General features: G+C 45.2%; 1 protein-coding gene across 8 annotated transcripts in view; it reads right to left on the bottom strand.

The window, feature by feature from the left end:
• PECAM1 (platelet and endothelial cell adhesion molecule 1) overlaps nt 1-15,789 on the bottom strand; it is a 96,761-nt gene that overhangs the window by 30,929 nt on the left and 50,043 nt on the right. For all 8 annotated transcript variants that reach the window (XM_017882851.1, XM_017882854.1, XM_017882853.1 and 5 more), the window contains 7 exons: nt 13,744-14,019; nt 9,714-10,001; nt 8,234-8,341; nt 6,823-6,850; nt 5,741-5,814; nt 2,835-2,888; nt 629-691 (listed from right to left, as the gene is read on the bottom strand). In XM_017882851.1, the coding sequence (XP_017738340.1) occupies nt 629-691; nt 2,835-2,888; nt 5,741-5,814; nt 6,823-6,850; nt 8,234-8,341; nt 9,714-10,001; nt 13,744-14,019 (891 nt within the window). The remainder of the gene's footprint in view (nt 1-628; nt 692-2,834; nt 2,889-5,740; nt 5,815-6,822; nt 6,851-8,233; nt 8,342-9,713; nt 10,002-13,743; nt 14,020-15,789) is intronic.

Raw genomic sequence — 15,789 nt, 5'->3', positions numbered from 1 at the left:
AAAATATATAAAATAAAATACATAAAATATATGATAAATATATTGTATATACACAAAGAAAACATACACACACACACACACACACACACACATATATATATATATATATATTTTTTTTTTGAGACAGAGTCTTGCTCTGTCACCCAGGCTGGAATGCAGTGGTACAATCTCAGCTCACTGCAACCTCTGCCTTCCGGGTTCAAGTGATTCTCCTGCCTCAGCCTCCTGAGTAGCTGGGATTACTGGTGCACGCCACCAGAGCCAGCTAATTTTTGTATTTTTAGTAGAGACAGGGTTTCACCATGTTGGTCAGGCTGGTCTCGAACTCCTGACCTCAGGTGATCCACCCACCTTGGCCTCCCAAAGTGCTAGGATTACAGGTGTGAGCCACTGTGCCTGGTCTTTTTTTTTTTCTTTTAAATTACTGAAATTTTATAGTTCCGAGACAGGTCCAGGGCCAGAGCCTTTGCTCCTTCCAGTTTTAGCAGGCCGGTAGGTCTGCTAATCACTTCCTTTGGAGCAACTGAGGGTGCACAGACTCTTCTCACTGAACACAGCAGCCCGCCACCCCTGGGGTTTACACCCAAGCCAAAGGCAATGCCTGGGGACTCACTCGAGTGGCACTTACCTTTGTGAGGCTCAGCTGAGGACACTTGCACTTCCGTGTACTGCACGTCTGAGGTCAGAGGCTCTGCTCAAAGAAACCACAGCAGCTTGTTGTTTAGGTGGAATCTCTTGTGGGCACCTCAGATCGTAGAAGTAGAGACTTTCTTTTCTTGTTTTTTTTTTTTTTTTTTTTTTTTTTTTTAGGCAGAGTCTCACTCTGTTGCCCAGGCTGGAGTGCAGTGGTGCAATCTTAGCTAACTACAACCTCTACCTTCTGGGTTCAAGTGATTTTCCTGCCTCAGCCTCCTGAGTAGCTGGGATTACAGGTGTATACCACCACGCCCAGCTAATTTTTGTATTTTCAGTAGAGACAGGGTTAATTTTGTATTTTAGTAGAGACAGGGTTAATTTTGTATTTTAGTAGAGACAGGGTTAATTTTGTATTTTAGTAGAGACAAGGCTAATTTTGTATTTTAGTAGAGACAGGGTTTCACCATATTGGCCAGGCTGGTTTTGAACTCCTGACCTCAAGTGATCCGCCCACCTCAGCCTCCCAAAGTGCTGGGATTACAGGCATGAGCCACTGTGCCTGGCCAGATTTTCATTCAGCTTACTAAAGTATTCTGTATTTTGAGGGGGCAGCCAGACACAGGCTTACCTCCATTTGTGAAAGAAGGGAGTAGAAACCCCCACACTGGTCCAGGAGACAGACACAGGGCCTCGGGGCCCATGGTTTCCTCCCTGACTCCTGTTACCAAGATGTGGAGGGACCCCCTGGCCTAGGTCCCTGTTTCTACAGTGGGGGGAACTTGGAACAGGTCAGTAGAGACAGAAAACAGCCCAGTATCAGCCCCAGCAGTTCTCCCAATTCAGTCTCACTCAAGATGCTGGAAGCCTTCTCCACAGCCACAGACAAACAAAGCTGCCTCCGAGACCAAGAGGATTTCAGGAAATGGGGAACAGGGGTCACCAGCCTAAAATACTTGGAAGTATGAGGCATACAAGTGAATGAAATCGCTCAGGGTACAAGGTGAAAGCTAGAAAAGTAGTTTGTCTTCAAGTCAAAAATAACATTACTGTTTTGTTTTTAAAGCCCTAAAGAACAGGGACTCTCATCAGCTACTAAAACAATGATTCTGCAGTCAAAGATACATTTCAGGCTGAGTGTGGTGGCTCATGCCAGTACTTCGGGAGGCTGAGGCGGGCAGATCACCTGAGGTCAGGAGTTCATCAGCCTGGCCAACATGGTGAAAACCCATCAATACGAAAAAATACAAAAATTAACTGGGCGTGGTGACACACACCTGTAATCCCAGCTACTTGGGAGGCTGAGGCATGAGAATGGCTTGAACCCAGTAGGCAGAGGCTGTAGTGAGCCGAGATTGTGCCACTGTACTCCATCCAGCTTGCACGACAGAGTAAGACTCTGTATTAAAAAAAAAAAAAAAAAAAAAAAAAAAGAGCCAGGCGCAGTGACTCACACCTGTAATTCCAGCATTTTGGGAGGCTGAGGCGGGCAGATAATGAGGTCAGGAGTTCAAGACCAGCCTGGCCAAAACAGTGAAACCCTGTCTCTACTAAAAATACAAAAATTAGCTGGGGGGGTGGCAGGCGCCTGTAGTCCTGGTTACTTGGGAGGCTGAGGCAGGAGAACCGCTTGAACCCAGGAGGTGGAGGTTGCAGCGAGTTGAGATTGCACCACTGCACTCCAGCCTGGGTGACAGAACAAGACTCTTGTCTCAAGAAAAAAAAAGAAAGAAAGGAAGAGATCTTCACGGAATCCTTTATCTTCCTTAGGAGCCTTAGCTCCCATGGCAGCAGCCCAGAGCAAAAGGAATTTTGAAAAATGATTTAGTCCAATCCCTCAGTGCTTCAGGCAGAAGAGAGCAGTACAATTGTCTTTAAAAATCACCACCTCAATACCCAAGAGAAAAGCGGTCCCACTGCCTTACCCAGTAGCCCATTATGAGTCAGGAAGTTGTTTTTCGGATATAACCCAGTTCTTCCCTACTTTGATTTAGGTGACTTTCCTACTGAGGACACTAGATAGCATCTCTGGTAAAAGCAACTAGCCACCTCCCTTGACGCATCAGTTGGGTACAGGGTCATTAAGAGAGGTGGGAAATTATCCACAGTCCTTCAAGTTTTAGTTTTCTTTTCCTGTGAGTCTTTTTTTTTTTTTTAATGTAAAAGTTGGTTCTAATAAAAACATGTAATTAGATAATTACCTTTATTATCATTTATTGGTTTCATTGCATGGTTTCCGACATCATCATTGTGACCTAGTTGAAAAACAAGAAGTAGGATGAGTGACAAGGGAAATTCTAGTTTTCTAAAACCTTTTAAAAATTCAGTGCCCCTAACAAAGTCAAGTCTGATTTATTCAGTGTAGTGACAGTCAGCATTGTTTCTGAGTCCTGGGTCCTCTCGTTGGTCTCCCTGTGGGCTCCATTTGACCTATTGTGTAGTCTTTTCTTTTTTTCTTTTCTTTTTTTTTTTTTTTTTTTTTGAGACGATGTCTTGCTCTGTTACCCAGGCTGGAGTGCAGTGGTGCGATCTTGGCTCACTGCAGCCTCTTCTTCCTGGGTTCCAGTGATTCTTCTGCCTCAGCCTCCCGGGTAGCTGGGATTATAGGAGCGCACCACCACACCCAGCTGATTTTTATATTTTTAGTAGAGTCGGGATTTCACCATGTTGGCCAGGCTGGTCTCAAACTCCTGACCTCATGTGATCTGCCCTCCTCAGCCTCCCAAAGTGCTGGGATTACAGTCGTGAGCCACCACGCCAGGCCTGTGTGGTCTTTTTCTAACACTGGTGGGACGTCTACCATCCCATGGCAGAGGCACTTCTGTTTGTGAACTATTTGGAATTCAGAATTGTTCAATGTGAGCAAGTTCATGAGAAATTCTGGGAGGGACCAGCTAGTACTCATAAACATGAAGGACACTAGTTAATTAAGCCTGTCTAGTTCGAGAACTGGATTGATGAAAAGATAGTTTAAAGAAACAACAGTATCTCCATGTTGTCATCTCAGTGGGCATGGACAAAGACCATTTTTGTCTTTTTTTTTTTATTAAGTTGTCCTTTATTACAAATAATTCTTACAAATGTCACAAATACTATTCTTGAACACACAGTTTTCCATCATGTATTTGAATTAATTACTATCATAATTATTAAAATATATTTGTAAATTGAAATAATCTATGCAGAGATGATATAATAAGAATTGGAGTATTTGGAAATTTGGAGAAAAATCTTATTTCATATAAACCTATATCAACATTTAATTTAGTTAAATGTTCTACTTATGTATAAATAATGCAAATCACTGACAGAAGCCCCTTATGCCAAAAAGGTATTATTTTATCTGTAGCAGATTACATTTTGCTAAATATTTACTTTTTTTTGTTGTTGTTGTTAAAGAGATGGGGGTCTCGCTTTGTTGCACAGGCTGGTCTCGAACTCCTGGCCTCAAGTGATCGTCCCACCTCGGCTTCCCAAAGAGCTGGGATTATAGGCATAAACTACCATGCCTGGCCTGAATATAGTTCCTTCCTTCCTTCCTTCCTTCTTTCCTTTTTCTTTCTTTCTTTGAGATGGAGTTTCACTCTTGTCACTCAGGCTAGAGTACAATGTTGTGATCTCAGGTCACTGCAACCTCTGCCTCCCAGGTTCAAGCGATTCTCCTGCCTCAGCCTCCCGAGTAGCTGGGATTACAAGCATGCACCACCATGCCCGGCTAATTTTTTATATTTTTAGTAAAGATAGGATTACACCATGTTGGCCAGGGTGGTTTTGAACTCCTGACCTCAAGTGATCCACCTGCCTCGGCCTCCCAAAGTGTTGAAATTACAGGCATGAGCCACCACGCCCAGCCTAGAATATAGTTTCTTAAACAATATATTTGCTGTTTTCTATTTACTGACACACTACTTTTATTACTACAAATATTTTATTTTCCTTTTTTAAAGTTTATGATTCAGTACTATATGAATTACTCAATTCTTGAAACATATTTCTCAAGCAAAATATGTCTCTGTAAAAGGTATATCCTAAAAATTTCTTATTTTGTGAGATATTTATAGAATTAGAAAAGAACATGAGCATTCTCTGACCAAACCTGCTGATAAAGCAATAAAAGTGGCTGGGCTCAGCGGCTCACACACGTAATCCCAGCACTTTGGGAGGCCAAGGCAGAAGGATTGCTTAAGCCCAGGAGTCTGAAACTAGTGGATTGTAGAGTGCCATCTCTACAAAAAATAAAAATTAGCTGGGCATGGTGGCACATGCCTGTGATCCCAGCTACTCAGGAGGTTGAGATGGGAGGATCACCTGAGCCTGGGAGGTAGAGGCTGCCGTGAGCTGAGATCGCACCACTGCAGGCCTAGGAAGACCCTGTCTAGAAAGAAAGAAAGAAAGGAAGAAAAAAAGAAGGAAAGAAGGAAGGAAGGAAGGAAGAAAAGAGGAAGAGTGTTCCGGTGTGGGACAGGACTTTTTGTGTGATGTAATTATAGCCCCCTCTGGGAAGTAAGTAGCATCCCTGCTGAAATGCTTGAGCAATTTTCTTACTAGGCTGGGATTAAGAACTCCTAGGACTGGCTATCATTCAGCTGAGCTGACCCTGATGCTAGTGACGAGCCTTATGACTAGACATTTCTTAATTGGAACACTTTTTTTTAATGCCTCTACTAAGAGAATATTGTAATTGCTTTCCCTTTGTGGCAAATTTGAAGTAAAACTGTCTTGTGCTTGTAATAATTCCATCTGAGAAGATGTTTTACCAGTGTTTTCATTGAATATCTGGTCTCTGTCTTGAAAATGGAGAATGATAATATTATGCTGGAACAATGTCAAAGTCTTTGAAGGTAACAAGGCATTATGATTATTCTCCATCTTTCATCTACGGGGAGTTTAGAAGGTGGCGAAGTTAGAATAAAATATGCTACCTTTCCTTTTATGTTTCTGTATATTAGCTCACGGCCCAGTGGCTGATGAGATGAAGTACCCTGTTGAAGCCAGGGTTTCTCTTCCAACTGCATTCCCACCACTTACAAATTATGCTTCTGAGAGGGATAAGGAAGTATGTAGCAAGTTGGGGAAAATTAGCAATGGCAGGAGACCATGACTTTACCGTAGTGACTGTTAGCTTCCATACTGGGATCTGACATTTTCTCGTTGTTGGAGTTCAGAAGTGGTACTGCTGGCCTTAAAATGGAATATAAAAAGGGAAAACAATATATAGATATATTTGTTGTTGTTGTTCTAACCCCAAACCAATGAAGTAATCAAAGGAAGATCATGAGAAAACCAGGAAGAGTTTTCCAACGTAAGGAAAACTTAACTCACTCTCTCATTTGGAAAACTAATATTTTTGGTAGCTCCAAGGATTATGTGAAAAAACTTTTTTTTTTAGACAAAGTCTCACTCTGTCGTCCAGGCTGGAGTACAGCGGTGCAATCTTGGCTCACTGCAGCCTCCGCCTCCTGGGTTCAAGCGATTCTCGTGCCTCAGCCTCCCAAGTAGCTGGGATTTCAGGAGTGCACCACCATGCCCGGTTAATTTCTGTACTTTTAGTAGAGATGGGGTTTCGCCATGTTGGCCAGGCTGGTCTTGAACTCCTGACCTCAGGTGATCTGCCCGCCTTGGCATCCCAAAGTGCTGGGATTACAGGCGCAAGCCACCATGTTTGGCGGTGATAAAACTTTTTCCTATTAAAATAAGTATCAGGACCAAAGGGCACATGAATACTGGGAGTCCTTCACAGGCTGCTCCCAAGCCCCTGAATTCCTTATGCTGTGCTAGTTTCTCTCTGGAACAGAGCAATCATTTCTCTACTTTTGGATTTGAGATTTCAGGAACAGTAAAGGTAGTAAAACTATTTTTTAAATGCCAACTCTATTTTGCCAAATTAAAAAAAATTATCTACTACCATTATAATTTCATAAGGAAAAGGAGATTTCACAAATAATCATGTAGGAAGGACATGATCTCAGAATAAAAGCCATTCCTCCCCATGAAAGGACAATTGGCAATCTTCCACTGAGATATGCACGCGTGCGTACACACACACACACACAAACTCACACCCAAGGAAGGCCTATATTTTTCTGAGTTTGCCAGAGCCACTGAAAACTTCCTAATGACCAGAATCTTGCTTCAGACATGTCCACTGTGCTCACAGGGCAGCCGCCCCCTTCTTACAACTACACTCACCTGGACATTTCCACTGGCATCTGCTTGGCTTTAAAAAAGAAAAAGAAAAACCAAAGTCAGTATATGGTGCCCACATCCATACTACTCTAATGGCCAAAATGCCAATTACTTTTGCACTAACCTAATAGATAGAAAACACTTTCTCTTCTTTCTTTTACTGCTAGTAAGCTGTGAAGGAACACTCTTTTCAACTACATTTGACTTTCCAGAAGATTGAATACCCAGAAAAAGACAGAAAAGGAAGCCAAACATATTCACTCTTTTACAAAAGACAGAAAAGAAAGAGGTATTCTCTTGGTCTTATACCAAGATATTTCCCCAGAAACATGATCTCTTGACTATTTTAATCAGAAGTGATTTTTGTTAGTGAAATGTGATGGAAAAAAAGACAATGATACAGGAATCAGATCAGCTAGATAAGCAGGCAGCTCTCTCCCTCTCCCTCTCTCTCTTTTTGAGAGAGAGTGTTACTCTGTTGCCCAGGCCGGAGTACAGTGGTATGATCTGGGCTCACTGGGTTCAAGGGATTCTCCTGCCTCAGCCTCCCGAGTAGCTGCGATTACAGGCACCCATCACCACGTCTGGCCAATTTTTTGTATTTTTAGTAGAGATCGGGGTTTCGCCATGTTGTCCCAGCTAGTCTTGAACTCTTGACCCCAAGTGATCCACCTGCCTTGGCTCCCAAAGTGCTGGAATTACAAGTGTGAGCCACCGCGCCTGACCACTCTCTTTGATTCCAGATAATTACAAAAAGTAAAGGCCAAATCAATCCCTGCACTTGGAACTCGAAGCTGGCCTGAGACCAATGCGAGGGTGTTGCTCTGTCTTCCCTGATGGGTAGCAGCTTTCCTGACAAAACCCAGGGCCCTTCCTCATCCCATCTGCCCCTCCCATCCTAGGCAGCAGCACCAGAGGCTCCAAAAGAACCTACCTTATCCCACAAAAAATTTTTTGCAGAATTTACTGATGCTCTGCCCTTTTCCTTGAGTCTTGGACAGCTGACTCTGATTCCTGGTTATCGAGTGGTCCTGGCTGCTCAGCTGGGCTTACTTAGCTAACCCCAAGCATAGGGTAGAAGTCATAGCACAACTGCCAGGTTAATTACTAAGCAATCAATGTGTGTGTGTAACATGTGGGTGTTATGCGCATGTATGTGTGTCTCCAAGACGCTTGCATCCCACTCTGCATGCATTACAGGACTAGGTGTGGACAAATCTACAGAAATGGCTTCTTCTAACCACACGAAGATGCAATTTCCCCCCAATTTATCTTTTCTGGTTTGCCCAACGAGGAAAGTAATAGCTTTCATTTTTGCCTAGCTGCATCCAGGGGTCAGAAAAGCACCACACATCCCTGGCTGGTTTCCTGGCAAGGACGACCAGTCAGTATAGAAGGAAAGAACTATGCTCACCCTTGGCTTTCCTCAGAAAATAACATTTGGCCCCAGTGATCAAGAGAGCAATGATCACTCCGATGACAACCACTGCAATAAGTCCTTTCTTCCATGCGGCAAGAACGACTGAAAAACAAAACAAAAAAAAATTTTTTTTTATATAGGCTCTTCCTCTACCAGGAAGACATAATATCGGGCTTAAACAACAAAAGTCAGACTGATTCTCACAGCTCTTGTAACTGGCAGCTTGCCAAATACCTCTGAGGGGTTCTGCACTCAGAGCTGGTGCAGAAATGATTGTTTCTGCTACAAATAGAGGTCAGCTGTGGTCCTCAGGGAGGGAACAAACCAGCTTTGCTGGGGTAGACTTTTTTTTCTTTCCTTTTTGAAACAGGGTCTCACTCTGTCACCCAGGCTAGAGGCTGATCACAGCTCACTGCAGCCTCAACTTCCTGGGCTTGAGCAATCCTCCCACCTCAGCCTCCTGAGTAGCTGGGACTACAGGAGCACACCACCACACTCGGCTATTTTTTGTTGGTTTGATTTTTTTTTTTTTTTTTTTTTTTTTGAGACGGAGTCTTGCTCTGTCGCCCAGGCTGGAGTGCAGTGGCCGGATCTCAGCTCACTGCAAGCTCCGCCTCCCGGGTTTACGCCATTCTCCTGCCTCAGCCTCCCGAGTAGCTGGGACTACAAGCGCCCACCACCTCGCCCGGCTAGTTTTTTATATTTTTTTAGTAGAGACGGGGTTTCACTGTGTTAGCCAGGATGGTCTCGATCTCCTGACCTTGTGATCCGCCCGTCTCGGCCTCCCAGAGTGCTGGGATTACAGGCTTGAGCCACTGCGCCCGGCCGTTGGTTTGATTTTTGAGGCAGAGTCTTGCTCTGTTGCCCAGGCTGGAGTGCAGTGGGGCAACCTCTGCTTACTGCAACCTCTGCCTCCTGGGTTCAAGTGTTTCTCATGTCTCAGCCTCCCGAGTAGCTGGCATTACAGGTATCAGCCACTGCGCCCAGCCTATTTTTGTACTTTTTGTAGAGACGGGGTTTCACCATGCTGCCCAGGCTGGTCTCCAACTCCGGAGCCCAAGTGGAGTAGACTCCTTTTTGGCGCGTATGTTCAGTCCTCTTCCTCTCCAGGAAACCACCCCCACCCACATAAGTGGGCTCCCCAACCATGTCTGTTCTGCATGACCCAATCCACTTGGCCACAGGTGGTCTGTGGGTAGATGTCTGACTCAAGGTGACTCAATGGTGAGTCTTCCAAGAATTTGTAATTGGAACAATGTGACATTCTTCCAATTCCTTATAATAATCAATTCCTCTTTTTTACTTAATTCTAGTGGGTTTCTGTCACTTGCAACCAAGAGCCTGGAGGACGTTAGTCTCCTAGTCTTCAGTCACAAGAGCTAAACTCCCCCCAACTCCCTCTCACAAGGGGTGTGTTTTCTGGTCTTGCCCTTGGGAGCCCACAGCACAGCTTGCTGTGGAGACCCTGACTCACCTCTGACTGTCAGTATTTTGCTTCTGGGGACACTGGAGGCATGGTTGGCTCTGTTGAAGGCTGTACAGTAATACTCTCCCTCCTGCTCCTTGCTAGCCTTCGGCTTGGTCCAAAATTCCTGGGTGGCATTCAAGGTCGTTTGGTGGAAGGGTTTGCCCTCCTTTTCTCTGTAAAACCTATAGGTGATGGGACCAGATCCTTCATTCACAGCGCATTGCAGCACAATGTCCTCTCCAGACTCCACAACCTTATTTGACAGGATAGAAATCTGGACCTCATCCACTGGGGCTGAAAAAGCAGGAAAAGGATTCACACTGAGCAAAGAAGGGCAGAGGAAGAGGAACATGAGACAGCCACCACTCAACTTTTGTTTTTCTCTCTGAGACAGAGTCCCACTCTTGTCACCCAGGCTGGAGTGCAGTGGCGTAATCTCGGCTTACTGCAACCTCCGCCTCCTGGGTTCAAGCAAATCTCCTGCCTCAGCCTCCCGAATAGCTGGAAAGACAAGTGTGCACCACCAGGCCCGGCTAACTTTTTGGATTTTGTTGTTGCTGTTGTTGTTGTTGTTTTAGAGATGGGGTTTTGCCCTGTTGGCCAGGCTGGTCTTGAACTCCTGACCTCAAGTGATTTGCCCACCTCAGCCTTCCAAAATGCTGGGATTACAGGCATGAGACACCGTGCCAGGCCACAAACAATCTTGACCCACTGCCTTCTCTACCTATCGGCCATTTTTTCTCCTTTTTCTTTTATGCTTTGACACCCTTATTTCCCACTTTCTTGTTACCCCTGAAATCTGACTGCACTCTGGTGTAGTCACGATCTTGTGACACTGCACTCTATCTCAAGTTTTGAAGAAACTGGGAAGGTCACTTGATTCTCCAACCAATGTCCCTGAGTCCTGTGCAGATTAAATTCAGTGGTAGATGCTCTTCCTCCAGGCTTCCAACCTCGGGCTCTCCACAGTTTTGCTGCTGCCCAGATCTTACTGTGGAACTCAGCTTTTTCTGGGCTTCTGGGCTTCCTCATGACTCTGATTCTCTTCCTTTCTTACCTGGCACCCCTTTCTTATTCACTGGTTATTCTTTGTTTTGCCCTGAAGTATGAACTTTTTGCAAAATTCAGTCCTCTGTTTCCCATCCCCATTCTCCTCCTAGGTGATTTCACCTACACGCAGAGCTTCTGTCTCCGAGCCACTGATGCCTAAACCTATGGCTCCAGTCCAGGTTACTTTCCTGAACTCCAAGTCTCCCTTTTCACCTGGGCATTTCGACCTGGAAGCCCAGCCAGCCTCCTTCCCTGCAGGTCCAAGCAGAACTCAGCTACCTCCTGTATCTGCTTTTCCTAGCTCTATCCTCAACTACCAAAATTCAGATCCTAAATTGTGTTTCCAAGTAGACTTTCCTTCTAGTGTGAGAGCAGATGGTCAGCAGATGGTATTGTGACTTATGAGTCACTCTGCTGTGAGTGCAGGCTGTGGTAAGACAATGGAAGAAGCCATGCTCCGGGCCTGAGACACCAGGGGGCTCAAATCCCAGTCCCACCACCCACCAGCTGTCTGCCCTAAGCCTCACCTGCATCATGATAGAACAATGACAATGCTATTACTGGTCTTCTGCGGTTATTGTGAGTTTCCACTGGACCAATTTACTATAGTACTTCACACAGGGTTGGACACATGGTCGGTAAATGTGAGCTACTAATATTGACCCAGTTTAAACCAACAGCTTCACATGGGCTTCTGCATTAGCCTCTAACATGCCATGAGGTCTGAAGTCCCCATGTCTGCTCCCTGACCCAGCCACCAGGTGAATCTTTCCGAGAACTCATTTGCATCCTGTCCTTCCTTCCATCTTTTGGCTTTTCACTGTACGCAGGATAGTTCCCTACTCCTGAGACTGGCACCTGACGCCCTTCACACTTAGGCTCACCCACTTTTTCAACTCATATCCAGTGATTCTCCATTCCCAACGTCCAGCCTTTGTTTCCAGCCATCTGATTTGGCCACAGTCTTTTTTTTTTTTTTGAGATAGAGTCTCACTCTGTCACCCAGGCTGGAGTGCAGTGGCACAATATTGGCTTACTGCAACCTCCACCTCCTGGATTCAAGCGATTCTCCCACCTCAGCCACCTGAGTAGCTGGGACTACAGGCACCCACCTCCATGCTGGGCTAATTTTTGTATTTTTAGTACAGACGGGGTTTCACCATGTTGTCTCAAACTCCTGGGCTCAAGTGATCCACCCGACTCGGCCTCCCAAAGTGCTGGGATTACAGGCACGAGCCACCGCACCTGGCCGCACAGTCTTTTGAAGTGCCCCGCAGAACCTTTGGCTCATATGTCTGCTGGAGATGTTCAGCCATCTTCAGCCTTCTCTGCCCATCCATCCTCAAGCCCTGGCTCCTCGCCCAGCTCTTTCACAATGTTTACCCACTTAAGCTAGATGACGTCTGACACACCCTGAATTACTATCCATCACTGTAGGGATATAGTTCATGTGACAATTAACCAAACATTACCTTTAACATTTTTTCTATGCTTATTTGTATTATGATTCAGATGTTTCTCCATCATTTAATTAGGAGATCTTGTGTTTCTTATTACAGCTTTGAAACAAAGAATATGCCTTCTTTTTTTGTATGCCTCACACCATTAGGTGCTTAGTCTATGTTAATGTTAATTTCTTTTTTTTTTTTTTTTTGAGATGGAGTCTTGCTCTGTTGCCCAGGTTGCAGTGCAGTGGAATGATACCAGCTCACTGCAACCTCTGCCTCCCAGGTTCAAATGATTCTTGTGCCTCAGCCTCCTGAGTAGCTGGGATTACAGGAGCCCACCACCACACCCAGCTAATTTTTTGTATTTTTAGTAGAGACAGGGTTTCACCATGTTGGCCAGGCTGGTCTCGAATTCCTGACCTCAGGTGATCTGCTTGCCTCAGCCTCCCAAAGTGCTGGGATTACAGGTGTGAACTACCTCACCCAGCCTATGGTAATATCAATTGAAAAGGTATGGCTACCATTAGACTATACACGAATAGAAGCAGGAATCCCTCCCTCCTATTCACATCCATCAGCAGCACGTGTAGATAGGCAGTTACTAAACAAGAAGGACGAAGAGGAGGAATCCTTATTAAACTTTTTACAACAGGATGCAAAATATCTAAGACATGTAAGCAATGGCACTCCTGAGGCCTTCTGAAAGGCATGAGATAGAGGCTTAAAGTAAACTGTCCACCCCCAAGACAATGGTATATTTCTCTTGAGTATGATGAGAATCCCAGGCAAATGTTAGCAATTCCCATGAGACCACAGCCTGTAGCTCTCGTTGCTGTGGATTTCACACAAGACAGGGTTGCCCGGCTAGGAGTCACAACAGCAGAGACCTGATCTATAATTTTCAGAACAGTATATCTGAAAAGGAGAAAGTGCTAAGGGAGCCCAAATGCAAAACTTCAGTGCTTTCTGCAGTCAGGACACTTTCACGCTTATCATATTTTAGCAGTTCGTTGAAAGGTTCTGGAAAGAGATTACACTGTCTTCATCAATAGCTCCCAAATATTTTCCAGCCTCCTTTACTGGGCCTTGGTCCTGCTTTGGTGCATATCTAGTGTATGGACTTTGCATAAGCACCCACTACTTCTCTTTCTCTCTCTCTTTTTTTTTTCCAGATGGAGTTTCGCTATTGTTGCCCAGGCTGGAGTGCAACAGCACATCTTGGCTCAGTGCAACTTCTGCTTCCTGGGTTCAAGCAATTCTCATGCCTCAGCCTCCCAAGTAGCTGGGACTACAGGCGCTCGCCACCACGCCCAGCTAATTTTTGTATTTTTAGTAGAGATGGGGTTTCACCATGTTGGCCAGGCTGGTCTTGAACTCCTGGCTTCAATGATTTGCCTGCCTTGGCCTCCCAAACTGCTGGGATTACAGGCGTGAGCCACCGTGCCTGGCCCCCTACTTCTCCTATTTTTCCCACAGTCCCTGGGCATGAACGAAAGCCCCAAGCCCACATGATTTCTTCTTATAGCACAGCAACTTACCTATCACCTTCACCCTCAGAATCTCACTTAACATTTCGGCGTGGGAATGGCAGTTATCCGCAACACACTGGTATTCTACGTCTTCAGTGGGGTTGTCTTTGAATACCGCAGGATCATTTGAGTTCTTGGTACTACTCTCCAAAATTTTACTTGTTTTTAAAAGGTGATAAGAAATAGGTGAAGTTCCACTGATTGATTGGCAACTGACTTCGATGGTCTGTCCTTTTATGACCTCAAACTGGGCGTCATGAGAAATCCTGGGCTGGGAGAGCATTTCTAAAACAAAGGGAGAAACAATCCAAAAGGCACTGAAGGTAAAAGCAAAGCATCCAGCCCAAGAGTTTCTCCTCCAAAGCCTGAGCTTTGCTTTCTGTCCCTGCTGTAATTTCAAATTCCTGCCTGCCTTATTTACCTTTATAGGACACCTATGAGACTGACAGTCTGCGTGTGTGTGTGTGTGTGTGTGTGTGTGTGTGTGTGTGTGTGTTTGAGACAGGGTCTCACTCTGTTACCCAGGCTGGAGTGCAGTGGTGCAATCACAGCTCACTACAACCTCCTGGAATCAAGCAGTTCTCCCACCTTAGCCTCCCAAGTAGCTGGGACTATAGGTGCACACCACACCTAGCTAATTCTTTATTTTTTGTAGAGACAGGGTCTTGAACTCTTGGACTCAAGTGATCCTCCCACATCAGCTGCCCAAAGTGCTGGGATTATAAGTATGAGCCACCACACCTGGCCGAGGATGTGTGTGTGTGTGTGTGTTGAGACGGAGTCTTGCTCTGTCACCCAGGCTGGAGTGCAATGGCGCAATCTCGGCTCACCGCAATCTCTACCTCCTGGGTCCAAGGGATTCTTCTGCCTCAGCCTCCCGAGTAGCTGGGATTACAGGTGCCTGCCACCACACCCTGCTAACTTTTGTATTTTTAGTAGAGAGGGGGTTTTACCATGTTGGCCAGGCTGGTCTCAAACTCCTGACCTCAGGTGATCCACCCACCTTGGCCTCCCAAAGTGTTGGGATTACAGGCATAATCCACCAGATCCAGACAATATATATGTTTTTAAATTCTTCTCAGTCAGTCATGGTGGCTCATGCCTGTAATCCCAGCACTTTGGGAGGCTGAGGTGGGTGGATCACCTGAGGTCAGGAGTTCAAGACCAGCCTGACCAACATGGAGAAACCCCGTCTCTACTGAAAATACAAAACTAGCTGGGCATGGTGGCGCATGCCTGTAATCCTAGCTACTAGGGAGGCTGAGGCAGGATAATCCCTTGAACCCAGGAGGCAGAGGTTTTGCTGAGCCGAGATCATGTCATTGCGCCCAAGCCTAGGCAACAAGAGCAAAACTCTGTCTCAAAAAAAAAAAGAAAGAAAGAAAGAAAGAAAAAAAAATCTCCTTAGTGCTTCAGTCTCTTAACAGATAAGAATTATATTAGGTCATTATTTAGGCGTTAGATTATTTAAACCTTATACAATGAGATTTCCTCCTCCCGGGAACAAAAAATAAAATAAAATGCAATAACACACATTTGTCTCTTGCATTCCTGCCTTTTGAGTTAGGTGGTTAGAGCACTGAAAATAGGCTAAAAATCCTGCTACAGTTGAAGCTATAATAGAATCTTAGCTTGATAAAACACAGTCACAGGTTAAATGAAAGGATCGTGACTGGACAATATAGTGACAGTGACAACTTAACTGGAGTTCTATAATCATCTAGAATCTCACCACCCAAAGTGTGGTCCACAGACCAACAGCATCCACATCACCAAAATGCTAGTTAGAGATACAGAATCTGGCCCCATCTGGGCCTAAAATACTGAATCAGAACCTGTATTTTACCAGGTCTTGCATGCACATTCAGGCCTGAGAAGCCCAGCTCCTGGTGGTCAAACACCTACACTCTGTCCACTGGTAATCTTACCTTTTGGGTTAGCCAGGTTACAGATTGAAAAAATGGAATTTTGATATTCTTGGCTGGGTGTGGTGGCTCACGCCTGTAATCCCAGGATTGTGAGACCAAGGCGGGCAGATCATGAGGTCAGGAGATC

Source organism: Rhinopithecus bieti, unplaced genomic scaffold, assembly GCF_001698545.2.
Source record: "Rhinopithecus bieti isolate Rb0 unplaced genomic scaffold, ASM169854v2 scaffold_12928, whole genome shotgun sequence".
Lineage (NCBI taxonomy): Eukaryota > Metazoa > Chordata > Mammalia > Primates > Cercopithecidae > Rhinopithecus > Rhinopithecus bieti.
Note: the sequence above shows the minus strand (reverse complement) of the source record. Positions and strands in the feature narration are given on the sequence as shown.